General features: G+C 40.2%; 1 protein-coding gene across 3 annotated transcripts in view; it reads right to left on the bottom strand.

Moving 5' to 3' along the window:
• Positions 1 to 20,032, bottom strand: part of CPAP (centrosome assembly and centriole elongation protein) — a 43,642-nt gene that overhangs the window by 14,642 nt on the left and 8,968 nt on the right. For all 3 annotated transcript variants that reach the window (XR_016019167.1, XM_074330105.1, XM_074330106.2), the window contains exons 4-10: positions 17,415 to 17,699; positions 15,691 to 15,802; positions 14,752 to 14,854; positions 12,998 to 14,627; positions 10,441 to 10,573; positions 6,898 to 7,063; positions 3,002 to 3,253 (exon numbers count right to left, since the gene is read on the bottom strand). Coding sequence is in view for 2 of the 3 variants with exons in the window: in XM_074330105.1 (XP_074186206.1) it covers positions 3,002 to 3,253; positions 6,898 to 7,063; positions 10,441 to 10,573; positions 12,998 to 14,627; positions 14,752 to 14,854; positions 15,691 to 15,802; positions 17,415 to 17,699 (2,681 nt within the window). In the remaining variant the exon portion in view is untranslated. The remainder of the gene's footprint in view (positions 1 to 3,001; positions 3,254 to 6,897; positions 7,064 to 10,440; positions 10,574 to 12,997; positions 14,628 to 14,751; positions 14,855 to 15,690; positions 15,803 to 17,414; positions 17,700 to 20,032) is intronic.

The raw sequence follows: 20,032 nt of genomic DNA, 5'->3' as shown, positions 1-20,032 counted from the left end.
AAGTAGGGGAGATGTCCTTCTTGCTCCCCCACTCACCACTTCCAATCTAATCTGTCTCGTCCCCGCCCAGCTCTGAACCCCACGGTGCGTACCCACACCACGTACCCCACTGTCCTTGCCAGCAGAGGACAAGCCAAGGCCGGGGCTTGCGTGCGATGAGCAATCTCAGCCGTGCACTCCAACGGGCAATAGCAACATGTACAAAATCAATAACCACAAAACTCAATTTCAGAGCATTCAAATCCAGAATGCGGGGCAGCCTGGCCTACTCAAAAACCCAATGCCATTTAATGCTCAAGTATTTAGGGGTGAGGTGCCATGATTTCTGCAACTACCTTCAAATTGCCCAGCAAAGGACACACACAAACACTGCAAATGCTAACAGTGCTGGAGTCTCGGAGAGATGCCAGGGCCGACCACACGGGGGAAATTGCTATGTGGGGAAGCTGCCGCCATAAGGGGCGTCTCAGGAGGAGAACCCACTTTCTGACTGTCACAGCTGAGTCTTCAGCGCGTTCCTCCGGTCCTGACTCCACAGCCTCTGCGTCCTAGTCACAGACCCAGGTTTCACAGCCCCCACCAGAGCCTGTGCCCTCAGGCAGCTTACATTCACGGGGCGTTGCAGTCACTCTTGTACATCCTGTCAACTTCCAACCCCCCCACTTTGTGGGATTCCCCCCCGATGACCACTCCTCTTGGAAAAGACAACTCTCAGCCACCCTACACCCAAAAGGCTGAACGAAACAAAATAATGGACCCCTGCTCACTTGAAACGCCCTCTAACGGGCGCGGGCCCAGGCACTTCCGCGGTGCCGGCAGCCCTCACAGCCACTGCACGTTCTCCCGTGTGCTCACCCCTCCCACAGCCCCTGCTCCTCCCTCACTCTCAGTGCTTCAGAGCATCAGGAGGGACGTCCTACCACAGGGCACCACACACCCAGCCTGGGTACAGACCTCGGACCTTCTGACGGGCAGCCCTGCCTTCATCCCCGAGTCCCATCTCACCTGATTCACGGGCCACGTCAACAGTTCCCCTTCACGCCCATCAGACCTTCCGTCCCACTGAGACAACCCCACCGGGAAACAGACACTTAGTGCTAACTGTCCCATCTTAAAACAGAAACAACTTCCCCTACAGCCACACTTCTCTTCCCACTTACTGCAAAACCTCTCCATGAAGCTTACACTGTGTCCTCGTTCTCTCTCACCCACGCTTTTGTCTTCAGCACCCCTAACTGGTCAATCCCATGACAACCTTCAGTCCTCATCTTACTTGGCAGCGTCCCTGACGCCGTGGGCCCCGCCCCTCGAGGGACCTCTGTGACTTGGCTTTTGGGACGTCACAGTGGCCCCCTCTCCTTCCTCCTCCTGGCTGTTCATCCTCGCACCCAGCTCCCCAGTCGGCTCAGCCGGTGGATTTTCAGCCTCGGCCATCCCTCCCTCCCAGCCCGAAGCTTCACCCACTGCACATTCTGATGACCCCGCACTTCCTGCTCCATCCTGACCTTCTCCTGAGACATGCACACTGCCCGGTTAACATGTCCACCTGATGCCACACAGGCATTTCAGACTCACCTTGTCTGCACCTGAGCTCCTCATGTCCATGCCCGAGAAATACATGCTGTCTCCTTGTGTTCTCCCAGACAAATGGAGACTATCAGGCAGAAACACTACACTACACTTGGAGGCCATTCCTGACTCCTTTCTTGCTGTCACATACACCAGGGCACCATAACCCCATCCACTTCTCAATGCTCCAGCGCCAGCCCCGCTCGGGTCTGAATTACTGCAAGTCCCCCCTGGTGTTCCTTACGGTGCCCACGCACACCCCCTCCCGACTCTATTATAAGGTCTGTCGCAGAGACAGTGCTAAGGTAAAGGCTTAGGCCGCCCCCTCCATCAGAGCCCTCCATGGGCTGCCCAGGTCCCCACAGGAAAAGCCAGCGCTGACACACACTGCTGCGGCTTGATGAAATCTGCACCCGCCACCCTCCGTCACATGTCTGATCTCATCCCCAGCACTGCCCCCAGGTCCTCTGCTCCAGCTTTACAGTAAGTCCTCACAGAGGGTCCAAGATGACGTGCAATTACAGCAATTTCACCAGAGGCTAATTGATATGAAGAATTAAGTTCCTCCAGCCTCCAGGCCTGGGGCTCGTCAACCAGGTCTCAGCCCCGCTCACTCAGTCCTCTTAGGCCATTATTCAAATGTCACGTTCTCAGTGAGGCTTTCTCTGGGCATCCTACCTATAACAGCAATAGCCCTCTCCCCGACACTTATTCCCCTTCCTTGCTTTTTCTCCTTAGTTTCTATCACTGTGTCACACACCGTGTATTTTATTTATGGTCTTCCTCCCACCACTGCAGTATTTAAGTTCCAAGAGGGAAACAGCATTTGTGTTTTGTTCATTGTTATATCCGCAGTGCCTAAAAGCACTGCCTGGCAAATCAGAGTTGTGAACAGAGATGAGTGAAACACCAGTTATGTGATTCCAAAGGGTCACACACGTAATACCCTGCAAAAACTCCCCTTGGCCTGTTTCAACTGAGATTGTCTGCCTACTGTGGTATAATTCCTTTGTAAAAATTATAAAATTACTTTGAAAACTATCTGTATAGCAATACTCAAAAAAAATTTTTAATTGTGGCAACCTATATGTAACATTTGCCATCTTAACCATTTTCAGTGCGCAGGTCAGTGGTATTAAGCACATTCAGTGTGTGCGGCCATCACCACCGTCCGTCCACAGAACTCTCTTCATCTTCAAAACTGAAACTCTGTCCCCATAAAACACTAGGCCCTTCTTCTCCCTCCCCGCAGCCCTGGCACCCACCCTTCTACCTTCTGTCCCTAAGAATTTGCTCCAATATTTTTATTAGGTTGGTGTGAAAGTAATTGCGGTTTTTGCAATTGTTTTTAACTTTTTAAACTACAATTGCTTTTGCACCAACCTAATAACACCTCCCCTGGCCTGACAAAGCCACTGGCCTCCAAACCTACCGTGGACCACTCTTTCTTCTCTTTCTTCGCGGCAGTCCCACACTGACTCATCTTGGTGCTGCTCTCGGTGGCTTCTGCTTTCTTCCAGGCGTCTAGTCGGAATCTTTCCATCACTTTTATTTCTTCCCGGAGGTCTGTGTTCTCTTTGACCAACATTTCTATCTGGCTTCTAAGACGGCCATGTGTACTTGACCATTTTGCTTCCTTTCTTTTCAAATCTTCCTGTAAATCTGCTACCTGCTGTTTCAAAGCCTTTCCAAAAAAAAAAAAAAAAAAAGTATTACTAGAATTAAACCAATGCAACTGAAGAAAATAGATGCATCAATGAAACAATAGCTAGCCTGGCAAGACCGGGTCTTATATTAATTTTTGCTCCAAAAGACGCATTAGAGCTGATGGTCCAGCTAGGTCTTATTTTCGGGGAAGCATGATAGTTCACTGCAATAACATGGCCATGAGGTAATAAAGGTCTGAACTAAGATATTAATTGAAATAGAAGAGACAAATGGGGGAGAGGTGGTGAAGAAAAAATAGGAATTCACCACAATGAGAAACCACCTCATACCTGTTAGAATGGCTATTATTAACAAGACATGTAATAGTAAGTGTTGGAGAGGTTGTGGAGAAAAAGGAACCCTCAGATGCTGTTGGTGGGAATGTAGATTAATACAGCCACTATAGAAAACAATGTGAAGGTTCCTCAAAAAATTACGAATAGAATTACCATATGACCCAGCAATCCTAGTCCTGGGTATCTACCCAAAAAATCTGACATTTATCTGTAAAAATATATGTACCCATATGTTCACTGCAGCATTATTCACTGGTGGCCAAGACATGGAAACAACCAAAGTGTCATTTGATAGATGATTGGATAAAGAAGATGTGGTACATGTATACAATGGAATACTACTCCACCATAAGAAAAGATGAAACACTGCCATTTGTGACAACATGGATGGATCTTGAGATCATCATGCTAAGTGAAATAAGTCAGATGGAAATAGACAAGAAGCATATGATTTCACTCATATGTGGGATATAAAATTGAAAGCAACAAACGAACAAGACAAAGAAACAAAACCTCATAGACACAAACAACAGTTTAGTGGTTACCAGGGCAAGGGTGGTGGGGGGTGGTAGAAGAGGGCAAAGGGGGTCAAATATATGGTAGTAGAAGGAGAACTGACTCTGGGTGGTGAGCACACAATGTGATACATAGATGATGTAATACAGAATTGTATACTTGAAACCTATGTAATTTTACTAACCAATGTCATCCCAATAAATTTATTTTGTTTATTTTTTAAATTTTCATTGGGGAATATTGGGGAATAGTGTACCTCTCCAGGGCCCATCGGCTCCAAGTCACCGCCCCTCAATCTAGCCATGGAGGGCGCAGCTCATCTCCAAGTCCAGTTGCTGTTTTCAATCTTTAGTTGCAGGGGGCACAGCCCACCATCCCATGCGGGAATTGAACCGGCAACCTTGCTGCCGAGAGCTTGTGCTCCAACCAACTGAGCCATCTGGCCGCCCCTCTGGCAGCTCAGTGGCAGCCCACTGCCTCCAATCCAGCCATGGAGAGCACAGCCCACCAAACCATGTGGGAATTGAACCAGCAACCCTGCTGTTCAGAGCTCACACTCCAATTAAGCCATCCAGACGCCCAAATAAAAAAATTTTTAAAAATTAATAGGAATTCATTACTAATTGAAGGAAGAAGAGTTGAGGTAAAGGGAAGAATAAAAGATTCCTACTGGCCCTGAAAACTGATTCTATTTGGAATTTATAAGAAAAAAACAGGTTTTTAAAAAATGAGTTTTAGATGGACTAAATGACCTAAGTGAAGCAACTCCTGGAAATGTCTAGAAGCAATTTGCAACTGTACAGACAGAAATCAAGATTGACATCAGAACCAAGGAGACTGTCACCTACAGTCTGTAGGCGCAAGTTACGAGGAGTGACCGAGACCTGAGGGGAGGACAGATGAAGTCTTCCCAACTTGGGAGCACCTCAGATGTGACGCTGAAGGCGGCGGGAATCCCAGGCCTCATTAACACGCATCACAACTGACATCCATCCATTCTGCGAAGCTGATGCAAGCACAGTGACTACAGTTAGTAACACGGTACGGTACTCCCCCTTATCCGCAATCTCAGTTACTCATGGTCAACAGCAATCCAAAAATATTAAATGGAAAATCCCAGAAATAAACAATTCCTAAGTTTTAAGTTGCACATCGTCCTGAGTATGTGATGAAATCTCGCACAGTCCCACTCTGTCCTGCCCGGACATGAATCCTCCCTTTGTCCAGTTTATTCAAGCTGTCGACATTAGTCACTTAGTAGCTATCTGGGTTATTAGATCAGCTGTGGCTATATCACGGTGCTTGTGTTCAAGTGACCCTTATTCTACTTCATTATGGCCCTAAAGCCCAAGAGTTGTGATGCTGGCATTACATGTGCCACAGAAAAAATGTAAAGCGTATGTCCACATGGGAAAAAACTAGCACATACAGGATGTGGTACAGCTACGGGCTCAGGAATCCACTGAGGGTCTCAGAAAGCTCCACCTGAATGAGAGGACACTGTCCTTGAAAGCTGTTGAGTAGATCGTAAGCACTGTCAACACACACGTGTACACACACACACACACACACACACACACACACACACGGTTAACTATGTGAGGTGATAGATATGCTAATTATCTTGATCAAATCATTACACTGTAGGGGCCGGCCCGGTGGCTCAGGCGGTTAGAGCTCCATGCTCCTAACTCCAAAGGCTGCTGGTTCGATTCCCACATGGGCCAGTGGGCTCTCAACTACAAGGTTGCCGGTTCAACTCCTCGACTCCCGCAAGGGATGGTGGGCTCTGCCCCCTGCAACTAAGATTGAACACGGCACCTTGAGCTGAGCTGCCTCCCGGATGGCTCAGTTGATTGGAGCGCCGGCTCTCAACCACAAGGTTGCCAGTTCATTCCCCGAGTCCCACAAGGGATGGTGGGCTGTGCCCCTTGCAACTAGCAACGGCAACTGGACCTGGAGCTGAGCTGCACCCTCCACAACTAAGACTGAAAGGACAACAACTTGACTTGGAAAAAAATCCTGGAAGTACACACTGTTCCCCAATAAAATCTTGTTCCCCTTCCCCAATAAAATCTTTAAAAAAAAAATACTGGTACTTTAAATACGGAAGTGGAAGATGAGTTTAAATTTTATGCAATGGACAATGGACAGCCACTTACAATATTTTTCTTGGTAAACTGAAGTTTTAACATTTGATGAAGTCCATTACATCCGTTTTTTATTTTATACTTAGTTCTTTGTGTCTTCTCTTGGAAATCTTTGCATATGCCAATGTCATGAATATATTCTCCTACTTTTTTTCTTATAATTTAAGCTAGAAATGCATTAATTTTTTTTTTAAATACTACATTTCTCTGATCATGTCCATGTCTAACTTAGAAATAAACAGGACTGATAATTTGGCAGATCAGTTTGTAAGTTTTAGATTTAAACCTCTAGTTGGTATATGGGCTTAAATTATTATAAATAAACAAAACAAACAGTATTTGTTGTGCGGTGGGTCAAACAGATTAACACAACATTACACTGGTGAATTTCCAACTCCTGGCTTATTAATTCATTCATGTCATTATCGTAGTCTTTCTCTTTTTTTTTTTCTTGGATGCCTTTATTAAAAAAACATACCTTACTCTTTAAGTCAGAGTACAAAAGATGTTCCTGAGGCAGTGTCTCAGAGTATTTGGTGAGTCAATGGGTGATTACACTGATACCCAATTTCTCTTTGACACATCAAGTAACTCTGAGATTCTTACAAGACGGTCATCTTTACTAACGCATATGAGTATAATGTAAAGAACTGGCATACCTGTATTTCTTCACGTTCCTTTTTATCTGGAAAAGTTCTTGCAACTGTAGTATACTTTTCAAAAACTTTGCGTTCCTTTTGTAGTTTCCTCATTTCCTCCTTTTTAAACTCTTCTATTCGAGTCAATTCTTTTGCTTTCTGTTGTTCAAAGTCTGCAATTTCTTTCCTAAAATGACCAAACCATATTATCGTCTAAGGGGACCATCTCAACATAGTAATCCACATGTGGTACCAAAATGTAACATGAGTGACAGCATGGAATTAAGGAGCTGCTGGTCTTGGTGAATCTGTCTTCAATCCATAACAGTGAAATAAGTCAATTAATACAAAAAGCATTCCTCCAATAAGCAGCCACTGGGCACCTACTATGAGTCAAGCACTACTAAGTACTGGAGGATGCACAGTGAAGAAAATAAACATCCTTACTCCCATGAAGCCTCTTACATTCTAATGGGAGAGAGAGGTGATGAGAAGATAAATAAGTAAAATACATGGAATTTTAGAAGTGTTAAAGAGAAACATAAAGCAAGGAATGAGGTTAGGAAATATCAGGATAGATTAAAACTACGGATGAGGTCATCTTGCTGAGATAATATTTGAAGTAAACCTGCAGATAGTGAGAGAATGGCCATGAGGATATTTGGACAAACAGTTCAGGTAGAGGGAACGCCACATGCAAAAACCCTGAGGCAGGAATATATGCTTGACGTGTTCAAAGAACAGCCAGGAGGCCAGTGTGGCTAAAGGAGAGTAAGCAAGAGACAGAACAGTAGATAATGTTAAAAAAAGAGGGCCAAATTAGAAATTCTGGGGCTGAGAATATAATGGATGAAGACCCACTGGGGTCATACAGACCGCTGTGAGTACTTAGGTATTATGCTTAGGAGAATAGTGATCAGAGGGACTGTCATAACCCAGGCTCACTCTGGGTGCTGTGTTAAGAGAATAGGGAGAATGACATCAGCAAGATGGTGGAATGGGTCCCTGGCTCACGTCCCCCCACATAAACAACCATCTGACAGCCATAAGTGGACAAAAGTGCTTCTGTGGAAGTTTTAGGACCCAGGTAGGAGGTTGAGAAACCCTGGTGAAGCCGAAGATTGAGGACATCCACTTTGAGAAAGCAGGAGCGTGCCTTGGGGCAAGCTTACTAAACACGGTCCTGACTGCAGATGGAAAAAAGTCCAGGCCCCCAATGGACTCAGCTCCAGCCCCATCTGCCAAAGGACTTGCGAAGAGCCACGCTCATCTGATCTGTGTGCAGTTAACAGGCCCACAGACCTCAGTCCCAACTGTGGATCCTGCAACAGCCCTGTGACCTGGCTTCAACCTGCACTGCTATGGTACTAGAGGCAGCCCTGACCACCCAGGGACAGCGGGAGGGTCTCCTGGGGTCCAGCAGGAGGATACTCAGGAACATGGCAGGAACCACATCCATCCTCACCCCTGGTAACAGACCCACTGCCTGCATACTCAACAGTGGACCCAAAAGTAGCCCCGTAACCTAGCTCCATCCCTGTTTGACCATGGTCCCAGAAGCAGGCCTGTCCAACTGGAGATCTGGCATAACCACGTCCACCTGCAACCTGGGTAACAGACCTGCAACCTTGGACCCCACTGTGGACCCAGAAGCTGCCACACGATCTGACAGCTTCTGGGTCGACAGTGGGGTCCAGTTGACTGTGATCCGAGGCAGACTCATCAGTCCAGGGATCCAGCAGGAGAAGGTAAAGACTTGCCGAAAGATGAGTTTAAATTTTATGCAATGACAGGAAGAGGTGTTTGCTCTTTCAAATGCGAAGACGCCAACACAAGGCTACAGAGATCATGAAAAATGAAGCAAATGTGACACCACCAAAGGAAACTAATAAAGCTACAGTAACCAATCCCAAAGAAATGGAAATCTACAAGTTGCCTGACCTAGAATTAAAAATAATTAAGGAAGTTCACCAAGCCATAAGAGAACACAGATAAACAATTCAACAAAATCAGGAAAACAACACACGAAACAAAATGAAAAGTTCAACAAAGAGAAATCATAAAAAAGAACGAAACAGAAATTCTGGGGCTGAGAATCTAATGGATGAAGTGAAAAATACAAGAGACCTTCAACAGCAGACTCAATCAAGCAGAAGAACGAATCTATGAACTTGAAGACAGGTAATTTGAAGTTACAGTCAGAGAAGAAAAAAGAAAAAAGAATGAAAAAAGTGAAGAAAGCCTAAAGCATTTATAAGACACCAAACAATGGGCCAATATAAGCATTATGGGAGTCTCAGAGGGAAAAAACACACGAAATCAACAAATCTTTAGCTAGACTAGGAAAATAAAAGGGAAGACTCAAATAAAAAAAATAGAAACCGAAAGAGGAGATATTACAACAGATGCCTCAAAAATAAAAAAAGATTGTATTATGAACAATTATAATCCAAAAAACTCGATAACCTAGAAGAAATGGATAAATTTCTAGAAACATACAACCTACCAAAACTGAATCTAGAAGAAATAGAAAGCCTGAATAGACCAATAACAAACAGATTCAATCTGTAACCAAAAATCTCCCAACAAAGACAAATCCAGCACCAGATGCCTTCACAGGTAAATTCTACCAAACATTCAAAAATTAATACCAATACTTCTTAAACTCTTCCAAAAAAAGAACACTTCCAAACTCATTTTATGAGGCTAATATCACTAATACCAAAGCCAGAGAAAGACACCACAAGAAAACTACAGGCCAATACCCCTGATGAACATAGATGTAGAAGTCCTCAGTAAAATACTAGCAAACCAAATTCAACTGCACATTAAAAGGATTTTACAGCATGACCAAGGGGAATTCATCCCTGAATGCAAGGTGGGCTCATATATACAAATCAATTAATGTGAAGTAAACCTGTGCAGCCACTGTAGAAAAACAGTATGGTGGTTTCTCAGAAAATTCAGTAATTACCATATGATCCAGCAATCCCACCCTGGGTATATGTATAGAAGAATTAAAGGCAGAGACTTGATCAGATTATTTGTACACGAATGATAATGGCAGCATTATTCACAATAACCACAAGGTAAAAACAACACAAATGTCCAGCTGCAAGTCAAGGAATGCCAACAGTCACCAGCAACCACTAAAAGAGGCGAGAAACCATGGCTCTGCTGACACCTTGACTCTGGACTTCTAAGTCTCCAGAACTGTGAGAAAATAAATTCCTGCTGTTTTAAGCCTCCCAGTTTGTGTGTGTACTTCGTTGCAGTAGTCCTGGGAAATTAATATACTGGCCAAGGTAGCACTCGAATTCATAACTCCAAAACTGCTTTTCAAATTCAATTTATGATCTCATCACTAAGAGATTCCCCTTTTAACACATTTTTTACCACAATGAGTCACTTTATTTAACTAAAAAATTCATATGTGGTATAGATTTCACTTTCTTTCCATTTATATTGTTGGATTGATCAAAATTATTACAAATATTTTAGATATAATCCTAAGATGTAACTGAATCACTGTGTTTTTTCCCAACTTGTAAGATGCAAACTTACCTTAGTTTTTCCAACGCATGTTCTCGTTCAATGCGAAGTTTAGCTAAAGATGTGTTTTCAGCTTTAAATTTTTCTATTTCAGTTTCCAATTCAATAATTTTCTCTCTCAAAACTTGAGATCGAGCACTGTCACCTATAATAGACCATAAATATTGAACTTCACAAAAGGCGTTTAGCAGCAAAAACACTAGATAGCTATTAACACTAAGAGCCAAAAATATGGTAAATACACTACTAAAATGCATTAGAAACAATACTTTTAATAACAAAATTTCTTTAAAAAAATGTAGACCTAACTTTCCAGATGAAACCAGTTTAAATTTAAGAATCAAATGATTCTACCCCAAGAGTATCAATGTGACAATGAATTAATATTACATATAAAGGAAACTATTCAAATAAAAAGTTTAAAAGGCCAATATGTAAAAATAGCTTAAGAACATGAAAAAGTCACACAAAATCTAAAGCACTAACCAACACCAAAATCAAAGTTTAACCCCCACTAATAAAAGAAATACAAATTAAAACCTTCTTTCCGTATCAAATTTGCTACTATGTCTAGAAGAATTAAAGGCAGAGACTTGAAAAAATATTTGTACACTAATGATAACAGCATTATTCACAATAACCACAAGGTAGAAACAACACAAATGTCCAGCTGCAAGTCAAGGAATGTAAGAGGCTAAAAGTCCTTTACCCTTTTAGAAACGAAATCTGATTTATAGCACAAGGCTAAAATATACATAGCCACCCTTTGACCCAGTTATGCTACTTCTAAAAATGTAGTTAAAAAACAAATTTGTAAAAATCATACAAATAGTTTTGCACAAAAATATGAATTGTAGTGGTTATTTCCAATAGTGAAAAAGAATATAAGTGTCCAACATTAAGGAAATTATTGGGGGCGGACGGGTGGCTCAGTTGGTTAGAGTGCGAGCTCTGGGCAACGGGGCTGCCGGTTCGATTCCCACATGGGCCAATGAGCTGCAACCTCCACAACTAGAATGAAGTCAATGAGGGGCCGCTCAATTCCTGGGTGGCCAGATGGCTCAGGTGGTTGGAGCGCGGGCTCTCAACCACAAGGTTGCTGGTTTGACTCCTCAACTCCCACAAGGGATGGTCGGCTCCACCTCCCCACAACTAAGATTGAACACAGCACCTTGAACTGAGCTGCCACTGAGCTCCCAGATGGCTCAGTTGGTTGGAGCGCATCCTCTCAACCACTAGGTTGCCGGTTCGACTCCACCAAGGGATGGTGGGCTGCGCCCCCTGCAACTAGCAAGGGCAACTGGACCTGGAGCTGAGCTGTGCCCTCCACAACTAAGACTGAAAGGACAACAACTTGACTTGGAAGAGTCCCAGAAGTACACACTGTTCCCCAATAAAGTCCTATTACCCTTCACCAATAATAAAAACCAAAAAACAAAAAAACTTAAAAAAAAAAATTACTGAATAAAATTATGCTACATTCATATAATGCACTTCAACCACTTTTAAAGTACAGAGTTTTAATGACACAGCCAATGCATGTTATACACCTAGTCAAAAAGGATAAGACAAGTTATATGTCTCCACAATATTAAAAATACATAGGAAAAATGGCTGGAAGGAAATATCCCCAAATGATATCACAGTTGTCTTTGGGTAGTTCAGTAATAAACATTTTTTGCCTCTATACTTTTTGAACTTCCAAACTTTCTGCAAAAAGTACTACTTTTAAATTCAGAGTGTTTTTGAAATAGCTTGTTATAATTAATATTTTCAAAGCATCTAAGCTTTGTTAAGCATTCAGAGTTTATAATATAACATGATCTACAATAATAGAAAAGAGTTTTCCAATATAAGGTAAAAAGTCTATCACATCAACTGAATCCTATATGGCTATTATACAGAATGAGGCAGATGTGTGAGTTAAAAAATCTTCAAAATATAATAAACAAGGTGCGGAGTATTATTTAAAAAGCATGTTTTGATTTGTGTAGAAGGCAGATTATACACTCCACGTATGCTTTCATTATGCACAAAATGTTTTTAGAATATACAAATGAAATGGGAATGCTGGTGCTTCTAAGAAAGGGACTAGGAGCCCAGAAACTTGGATTATACTGTGTTTATTCCCGGTCATACTTAGTGAGTTAATATATGAGCTACTAAAAAAAAAAAAAAAAAAAAAAAAAAGAAAGATAAGTAAAAACAATCATTATAAAAGTATGCACATACAGTTTACTCCATAGTAACACAAACCATAAATTGGGTATTCCCTGGCTGTAAAAGAAACTTAAATGTCATCTAATTTTATAATAAAGTAATTAATATTAAAACCTTGGGAACAAGACACTGGCTTAAATTTGAAAAATCTGAAATCACAATTCACCCAAATCTCTTATCCTAGTGACTATTCCATTATTTAGACCCACAAATTAAATTTTAACAGATTACCTACTAATTAGACTTCTACTGAGCAACTACCAAAGTTGGGATTTTAAGCATTCAGACAACATACCAATAAACTAAATGTTAAATTTGTAACATTCTGACATATAATGCTCTGACTTACCAGGGGTTTGGTCGTGATTGTTTAACTTGGGTTCATTTCCCAAGTGTGAATCCGATTTTGATTTCGGTTTTGGTCTCAAAGAAGGGAAGAATTTCATCATCAGATCTGATGCCGGAGGACTCGTGCCCCTACTGGGCTGGCTCATGTTTTCCTTCTTCACTGGTGCAACCTTCCTTTTTATTGTTTTGTCCAGTACACATATTTCACTCTCATTAGGGTAGGTTGTCTGGGGAGTCCGATAAATGGTTTCACTCCCAAGAATAACATCATGTTTAAATGAAGTCTCTTCAAGGTCGGTCCAAGTTCTTTCATCATCGAAGTCAATTTTACTCGTACTTACAGAAGAAGGTCTTCTTGAGGACTCAGAACCTTCATTTTTCAAGCTTTCAGTTACGATAGACTCATCACTACTATAATCTTTATCAGACAAGTCTAAATCAACATCTCTATTACCTTCTTCTTGAGTCCCAGCGTCCCCAAAAGGTCCCTTCCCATCACAGACTTGTGGACTATCAGTTCTGCTGCTGAAACCCCTTGCGCTTTCCTCAGTGGATGGTTTTATGGTAACGTCCAGTTGCTCCTCAGAATCAGTGCTACTGTCACTGTTCATGACACCTTCATCATCGCTTGCGTTCCAACTCATTTGATTTTCAGAAGTGCTCCTTTGGAATGCTTTCCTACTGACTTTACAAGACTGTTCCCCCAATTCTTCAGGTGAGGACCCTGAATTTAGTTGTTCGGGTACGGGCTCACATTCACCCGCATTTTCACGTTCAGTATGATCTGGACCCTCATTTTGGTTACACTGACTCATGGGATGCAGTGTCATCATCTTTTGCTGCTGCACTGCTTTGACAGGGGTAGAAGACAGCCGGTGACCTTTGCAGACCTGTTGGTCCCTCTCTAAGATCTTCAGTACAAATGAGGAATTACTGGAAAATGATATTTCATCAGCAGCTTGTTCTAAAAACAAAAACTCATCTAGTTCCAAATTTTCCTTTTCCTTCTCTCGTTCCCAATTCTCTAACTTTTTGTGAAGAGAAATGTCAAAAGAAGATCCTGACTCTCTCAAGGTCTCCCCTACCAGGCTCCTAGAAGCCATGCAGCTGACCAGCCTGGTCGGAAGGGGAAGTCTGTCTTTACCTTGTGTCCTGCTCCAGACTTTGCAGCCAGTATTACAAGGACTGGGGCACTCATGTACATTTTCTTTCTTATTAGATTCTACTTGTTTTTCTAATTTGATCTGGTCTCTAAGTTGCCCATCACATTTCTTCCCTGCCAGTATTTTCAGTCCCAATGGAGAGAGACTTTTCCCATTATTCCCCTTAAGCACTTTTGGCTTCTGACTGCATGTGACAGAACCACTCTTGGTTCTAACTTTATTGTTCTTTTTAGCAGGAGGGTTCTCTGTACATGGATCTTTATTTATAAGAGCAGTTTTCCGCTGTAATTGTTGTTTATCTATTTTAAACACAGGTTGGTCCTCTGAAATGCTCTGATTAGTCCCTAGTTTATTTTCTCTCCCTTTTTGGAACTTAAATTTAGCATTAGTAAATCTAGCTAAACCTTCTCCTCGTTTTAAGAATGGTTGTTTTGGCTTTGCTCTGATTAGCAACGATCCTTCTGCTACCTAAAATAAAGAACAATATTTGAATTAATTCTGGTATATCCAAGGAATTTCAAAGTTATTTTTAAAGCAAATTATGAATCTCTAAAGTCTTAGATAATTTAATCAAAATAGTGGAAATGCTAACCCTTAGCTGTTTTTGTTTCAGTTCTTGTTCTTCCAACCGAATTTGTTCTTCTAAGTAGTCTTCAAATGTCTGTTTCCTTTCTCTAATAGCAGTTTTAATAGGCCTAATAATAAAAATAAAGTTATTTAACATGCCATCATGATGTGGTGAATACTTTACACTCTGTATGCCTTAGGAAGACTCCAGACTACATTAAAAACTAACCTTTCCAAAAATCACAGACCCTCTTTGAGAATCTAATTAAAAGGTACAATCCTGCTCCGTCTCCCAAAATACAGAAACATACAATACTCTATACGACTTGAAAAAAATCCTACTGAAGTCCATCTATTGACGTCAGATTATATGACTTTAAAATATATTTCAAAAATAGTTCATTAAATACACATTCTTTTAATTAAGAAAGATCCTTAACAATGTAAATAGAGCAACAATCAAAAAAGTCATTTGCCCATCCACAACATATATTAAAATATTTCAAATATTTAAGGAAATAATAAACGACTTCAATATTGGTCTTTCATCGTTGTCATAAAAATGTTAAATTCTGTAACCTTACACAATTATAAGACTTACACAATTATAATTTATAAGCAACATCAAATGTGAGACTCCAATATTTAATTTGTTTTCCTCTTCTCCAAAACAGGATTTACCTAACTGTTTGAAAGAAGATTAATTTTATACAGATATTTCTCTTAGGTGAGAAAACCGCTCAGTTCTTCCAATACAATGTCAAAGGCAGTTAAACTAATATATCTCCCCAATCTCTTTTTGTTGCTGACAGAATGTGATAAGCTCTATCTTCAACCTTACACATAAAGGTATATTCAAACAAAAACAAGAAAAATATGGACCTTTCAAACAAAGAAAATGCTCAAAAATAATGACTGGCTATTATATTATCACATTTCTTATTACTTTTAACACAGATGATACCTTTCTTCAGTATTAACCACTTTTGAGGAATCACCATTTTTTTCTAAGTTTACATCATTCCCTTCCTGAATCTGTTCCGTCATTTTCTCCCAACATGGTAAAATACCTTCACCTAGAATAAAAATTAGGAATAATTTAGTTCAAAAAAAGTAGATCAAAGTGTTCAAATTTGAGAATTTTACATTAATATGCTAAAAAAGAAAAATTGGTTAAAAGTAAGGTATGCAGATTTCAGAACTCTCAAGGATTTCTTTAATATAATAAAGAAAAACTACAAAACTCTAATTAAAACAGACATTCTTTAAAAGGTAATGTTATGGAGAAAAAAGGGTGGACTTTTCTAAATTAAAAAAGACTAAGGAGTTAAAATAACTGAATGTAATACATGAACTTGATTGGATCCTGGGTTTTTAAAAAGACAACAAACTTTAAAAGGCATTTTGGGATAACAGGGTGAATTCTAAAATGGATTTGAATATTAAAGAATTATTGTTAATGTCCATAGGTATAATAATAGTATTGTGGTTATATAAAAGAATGTACTAATTTTCACTTGATGCATGCTAAAATATTTGAAATGATGTAATATAACGTCTGCATACTACTTGCAATGAAATGACTCAGCAAACTATATATAGGTGTAGATATATAGATATAGGTAGCCACATAAATTATATACACATACACACACACATACAAATATACATAGACAAAGTAAATATGGCAAAATATTAACTGTTGAATCTAGGCAGTGGGTATACTGTCAATCATTGTAGTGGTCTTTTAACTTCTCCAGATGTTTTAAATTTTCCAAAATAAAAGGTTAAGGGACTGTATTGTTTAAAAAATAGACATTTGACCTTCCTATACTAAGGAATTGCTTTAAATTAGGAATGAGATACTATACACAAAGTTGCCCGATCCTAAGTAGTAAGCATAGACACCTTTCTTCATATTATTTGTATTTTTCTATAATTTAACTCATAAGAATACATTCACCATTAAAATTGAAAATTAACTTAGTACTTTAACAAAGAAGATTAAATATTGACATATTACTTGACTAGCGGAAGGACAATCATTAAAATTATGGTTATAAAGACTACAGAATGTACCATAAGCATTTTCCATGTTGAGTAGCAAAGAACACAATATTATACAATATTCTATGATTACAAAATATGGAACAGAAAGGAGGGGCAAGACAGAAAAACAAAGAATATGCAGAAAAAAGAATAGACCAGAAATGGCACGAGAGTCCCATGAGTTCAGACCACCAGATACTGAGTGCCAGTTCTGGGGCAGGCACACAGAGGGACGGTGAAGAAAAAGCGAGTGTCTGAGTTAGGGGTATTTTAACTCCTATCACCAATCTACTTCTCACATTTCACATTTTCTATCAAGTACCCACTACTGCCACACAAATTTTAAGTCAACCTCAAACTATTCCTAGGCTCTCAAAGAAAAATGGTACACACAGCACTCATTGCCTCCCCTTTTTGAAGACCCCCATGCAACCATGCAGGGTTTGAAGTCAGCACAAGGACGGTGGCAGTTCTTGGAAAGTCCAATTCTGTATCCAGTTATTCGTCCAATCCAGGCTCAGTGGCTGTGCAGCATGTAGGACCTCATAAGCAAAGCCGAGGGGACAGGAAATCAATGCAGAAAGGACTATTGGCAACACTCTTGGTTAAGCACAGAAGAGAGAAACGTAAGTAACTCACCGACAGGGCGGTTATAGTTTTCTTCCTTCAAATCATTTTTTTCCACAAATTCTTCTGGAAACAAATTGGGAGAAGCACCACTTTTTGAAGTTAAGACAAAATCTTGATGAGGAGTCCTACACAAGTTGTTTAGTTCATCGGACAAAATGTTGGACACGTGCGTTTTTTCTTGGGTTTGATTCTGATAGAGACATGATGGTCGGAAGGGCGTGGTCTTCTCCGCAGTGGCTGAGCTTCCTGGAGTTCTGTGCTTCTGGCTCTGCTCAGCAGGCAGTAGAGTTAAACCTTGCAATTAAGAAAATCAACAGAGCTGATGTCTCTCTATAACATTTTCTCTCCTGCCTGTTAGTGACTCCTACCACAGAGTTTTCTCCAAAGTGATAAAAATATTTTTCCTCCTTATTAGGAAATTATGTTTAACAAAATCATGAAATATTAAAAGTCCAAAGTGACCCGTGCATAATTTTAATGAAGAGCAAATTTAGACCATGATTCACGTGCAGATAGTGTGGCACCGCTGAACACTGGAAGACGCCACTCATGCACCAACTGTGAGCAGCACTGTTGGCTGGCATTGTCAACCCTGCAGCCTGTGACAAACACAGTAGCACCAACACAGACCGTTACCAACGGTCTCAACTGTTCCCTAATGATCATGTTCTGTGTCACAGCATACAGAAGTATTGTCCCTTTAAATCACTGTTGACATTTTGGTATCCTCAGGTGGTGGTATTATAGGTGACTTTTCTATAGTTTATAAATTTCCTGTATTCTTCTTTGCCTGTTTTGTTTCTTAAATCTCTGCTTTTGAAATAATCCAATAAACAGAGAGAAGATCCCCTTCTACATATCTCCAAGATATAATTCTTGAGGGTAGATGGCAGTAGTAGCCATCCTGCCTACTGTACCAGCCCCTTGAAATCCTGCAACTATCCCTCCGTTCTCCGTGATTAGCTCAACTAAATTGAGAAGTGAGGACACAGTGGGAAGTGTTTCTAAAGAGCTGTGCCACCTATCTCTTATACACATCTACCTTACTCCTAACCAACCAATAAAACTGGAACTCAGGCAGATCCTCACTGAATACCAGGTTTGACCTCCCTTCACTTTATAACAATACTCTCCCCATTGACACATTTTTGAATTCCCACTTCAGCCTGAACACGTCTTTGATAAAAGAGTGATGTCCCCAAGCAGCAGTTCTCAAAGTGTGGTCTGTAAACATATGGAGGTCTCCAAGACTCCGGGCATCAAGCACCAGGTCAAAACCATTTTCATAAAATATTAAGATAGTATATGCCTTTTTCACCGTGCTGACATATGCACTGATAGTGCAAAAGCAAAATGGAGACACCTGGTGCCTTCACTCAAAGGTCGAACAGCAGGACCCAAGTGCGCTGGCAGGCACCGTCCTTGTCATTACCATGCACTCAACAGTTAAAAAAACAAAAAAACGGTTTTACTTAACCGTATCCTAAAAGAGCAAAAATGATCAGTTTTTAATTAAATCTCAACTCTTGAGTACCTTTTACACGTGTCTTTTACACATTCTATAGGACAAAATGCATAAATCACTTCTGCAAACAAAGACATGCTGTGTAATTTTTTGAGTTGTAAGCTCAGCTAGCCACATCTTTCAAGGAACATCATTTTTACTTGAAAGAATAAATGACAAACTATGACAATCTAAACCTCAGTACTTGGCAGACATTTTCTCAAAAATGAAACAAGTGAGCCAGTCACTTCAAAGAAAATAACTGACAGCATTTATTGCCAATGATAAAATTTGAACTTTCAAATAAAGATCAGAATTTTGGAAAATATGTCCACCACCATGACCTTGACAGCTTTATAATTATCTCAAGATTTTTATGATGAGATCTGTAGTGTATTAGTGGATATGATTTTTGATATTACATAATGAAATATGTCAGTTTTTTTAAAAACCTACATAACTCAGTGAACCACTACTTTCCAAATAACCATGCAATATTTTACCAAATCATGCATGATGAAAGATCCATTCAAAATGCCAGTATTCCAATATATTTTAATATAATAGAGTACAAAAAAATTCATTAATGTTTCAGATTTCATACTGTGAATAACTGCTAAGAAATGACCACTTGTTGAGTTTGGGGGCAATATCAAAGAAACAACCACAATTATTTGAAAAGGCTACTAAAATAGTCCTCTCTCCTTTTTCCAATTACGTATCAATGTGAGGCTGGATTTTTTTTTTCACATACTGCAACCAAAACAACATAACTCAAGAGAGTGAATGCAGAAGTAAATATGAAAATCAGCTGAGTTCTTTCAAGCCAGAAGTTAGAAATTTTCAAAAATATAAAACAGTACCATTCTTCTCACTAGTTTTCTAGAAGTTTTTTAGTTAAAAAAATGTTATTTATAACATGTAATTGGTTATTTTAAATCCATTAATTTTTAAATTTCTCAGTTTTAATGTCTAATACAGTAAATATCAATAAGTATAGCCCACATAACAAAAGCTCTTGGGGTCCTCAATAATTTAAGAGTGTTAAGAGGTTTTGAGACCAAAAAGGGTGAAAACCACTTCCCTAAAGCACCTGCTCCATACTGAATGGGGCTAGTTATTA

This window comes from Rhinolophus sinicus, chromosome 16 (assembly GCF_057876585.1).
Source record: "Rhinolophus sinicus isolate RSI-liver-muscle chromosome 16, RSI-T2T, whole genome shotgun sequence".
In the NCBI taxonomy this organism is placed as follows: Eukaryota; Metazoa; Chordata; class Mammalia; order Chiroptera; family Rhinolophidae; genus Rhinolophus; species Rhinolophus sinicus.
The sequence above is the reverse complement of the archived record's forward strand: the minus strand, read 5'-3'. Positions and strand labels throughout refer to the sequence as shown.